This window comes from Xenopus laevis, chromosome 2L (genome assembly GCF_017654675.1).
Source record: "Xenopus laevis strain J_2021 chromosome 2L, Xenopus_laevis_v10.1, whole genome shotgun sequence".
Lineage (NCBI taxonomy): Eukaryota > Metazoa > Chordata > Amphibia > Anura > Pipidae > Xenopus > Xenopus laevis.
The window spans coordinates 182,516,609-182,518,380 of NC_054373.1; the positions used below are offsets into that span (position 1 = coordinate 182,516,609).

At 40.6% G+C, this 1,772-nt stretch overlaps 1 protein-coding gene across 1 annotated transcript; it reads right to left on the reverse strand.

Moving 5' to 3' along the window:
* Window positions 1-778: 778 nt before the first annotated feature.
* Window positions 779-1,772, reverse strand: LOC121399683 (olfactory receptor 6B1-like). The gene has a single exon (XM_041581216.1). It carries the CDS (start codon window positions 1,742-1,744, stop codon window positions 779-781), a length of 966 nt encoding a protein of 321 aa, XP_041437150.1. The 5' UTR covers window positions 1,745-1,772.

Sequence of the window (1,772 nt, forward strand, 5' to 3'; positions counted from 1 at the left end):
CTGTGGACCTGGCTAAAAAATACAGAGTTTTGCAACGGGGTTGTTGAGTGCAATCTCAGACAGCTTTGGTTTCTCTTCTTTCCCATCACTAACACAGACCATGCACAGTTAAAACCAGGCCATGCTTCTTTTCTTAGCCAGGTAAACAGAGAGGACCAGTGGTAATGCTAAAGGGTGGTGCAGGAAAGTGAGGTCTTTGGAGAGGGCCTGGAGTGGTAGGTAGCATTTTATTCTCCTTAAAAGAGAACTAAACCCCCAAAAAGTCCTACTAGATAGTCCCCCCACCCTGCTTCCCTCCGTGTAGTTCATTACCCCTGCAAGTGTCCCGAATACATTGCTCACTTATTGGTGCAGCGGAGCTCATGAGTGCCATCTTCCGGATCTTCGGTCTTCTTCGGGTCCTCTTCCTTCCTTTCGACAATTCACGGCACTTTTGGCACAATCGCGGTTGTGATGAACTGGAAGACTGCTCCAACTGCCCAGGCAGATGAAGGTCAAAGATAAACTGAAGAAACTGTGTTATCTAAAGTCATCTTAACTCATTTAATGCATTTAACCTTTCCATTAGCATACCAAAGCATTATTGTTCACAAATGGTGATCTCTTTAATTAGATGGGATGTTGTGACATAATTTTCCGTGTTAAAGGGAATAAGTTTGTTAAATGAGTTTAGATATTCTGTGTTAAACCCACGAACCAAAGTGGCTTCAATTTCTGTGCTCAATCACAATGATGGACTTTTAAAAATAATACTAGTGTAATGCCTTTCCACTGAAGTTCAAGATCTGTGCTCACATCTAAGGCAAATCCTTTTGAACATTTGCACCAAAATATTTCTTATTTCCTTGGTTCTGAGACAAAAAATAATTGGGTTGGCTAAATGGGGTATGAATGTGTAGAGACACAGAATAAAGACATTGATGTCAACATCAAGAAACAAAGGGATCTGATTTGTACTATATAAAAACAACCTGGGGATAAAGTACAAGCCAATGACAAATAAATGAGTGGTACAGGTATAAAATGCCTTCTGCCAGGTCTCATTGTTGGCTGATAAGTGCACAACCCTGATTATGAGAATATATGAGAGAATAATAACAGTCAATGGGAAGAGGTGCACACACATAGCAATAATAAAAATCTTTCTTCTCTCCAAGGAAACATCAACACACGACAGCACTATTACTGTTGCATTTGAACAGAAACAGTTCTTGGCACGGTTAGGTCCACAGTAAGGAATGAGTCCAGCATTTAATGTAATAGCTAATCCAATCAGGACAGCAAATAGCCATACAATGTAGCAGAGCAGAGTCACCAGCCTATTGCTGATAATGGAGTGATACCTGAGAGGTTTGCAGATAGCAACATAACGATCAACAGCCATCAGCATAATGATGAAGGAGTCAAGACTTCCAAGGGAATGGACACAGAAAAGCTGGAAGAAGCACCAGTTGAATGATATAGACCCTGCTCCAAACCAATATTTGGAAATGATTTTAGGTAATGTTATTGTGTCAAAGAGAAGGTCAGAGAGAGCGAGGTTAGCAATAATAATATACATGGGGTGGTGGAGTTGTTCTCTCAGGATAATTAATATGATGACTGTGCTATTTGCAATCAGTGAAACAATGTAGGCAACAAACATTGTAAGTGAGACTGGAAGAAAGAAATTCGACTGTAGACCTGGAAACCCGAGGAGGATAAACTCAGTGACAGCAGTCTGATTAGACATTGAGATGGTCATGGTCTTCTACTGAGATTCAACATGGAGA

Coding starts and splice junctions, on each gene's coding strand:
- LOC121399683 (XM_041581216.1), bottom strand. CDS start 1,744: ATGACCATCTCAATGTCTAATCAGACTGCTGTCACTGAGTTTATCCTC.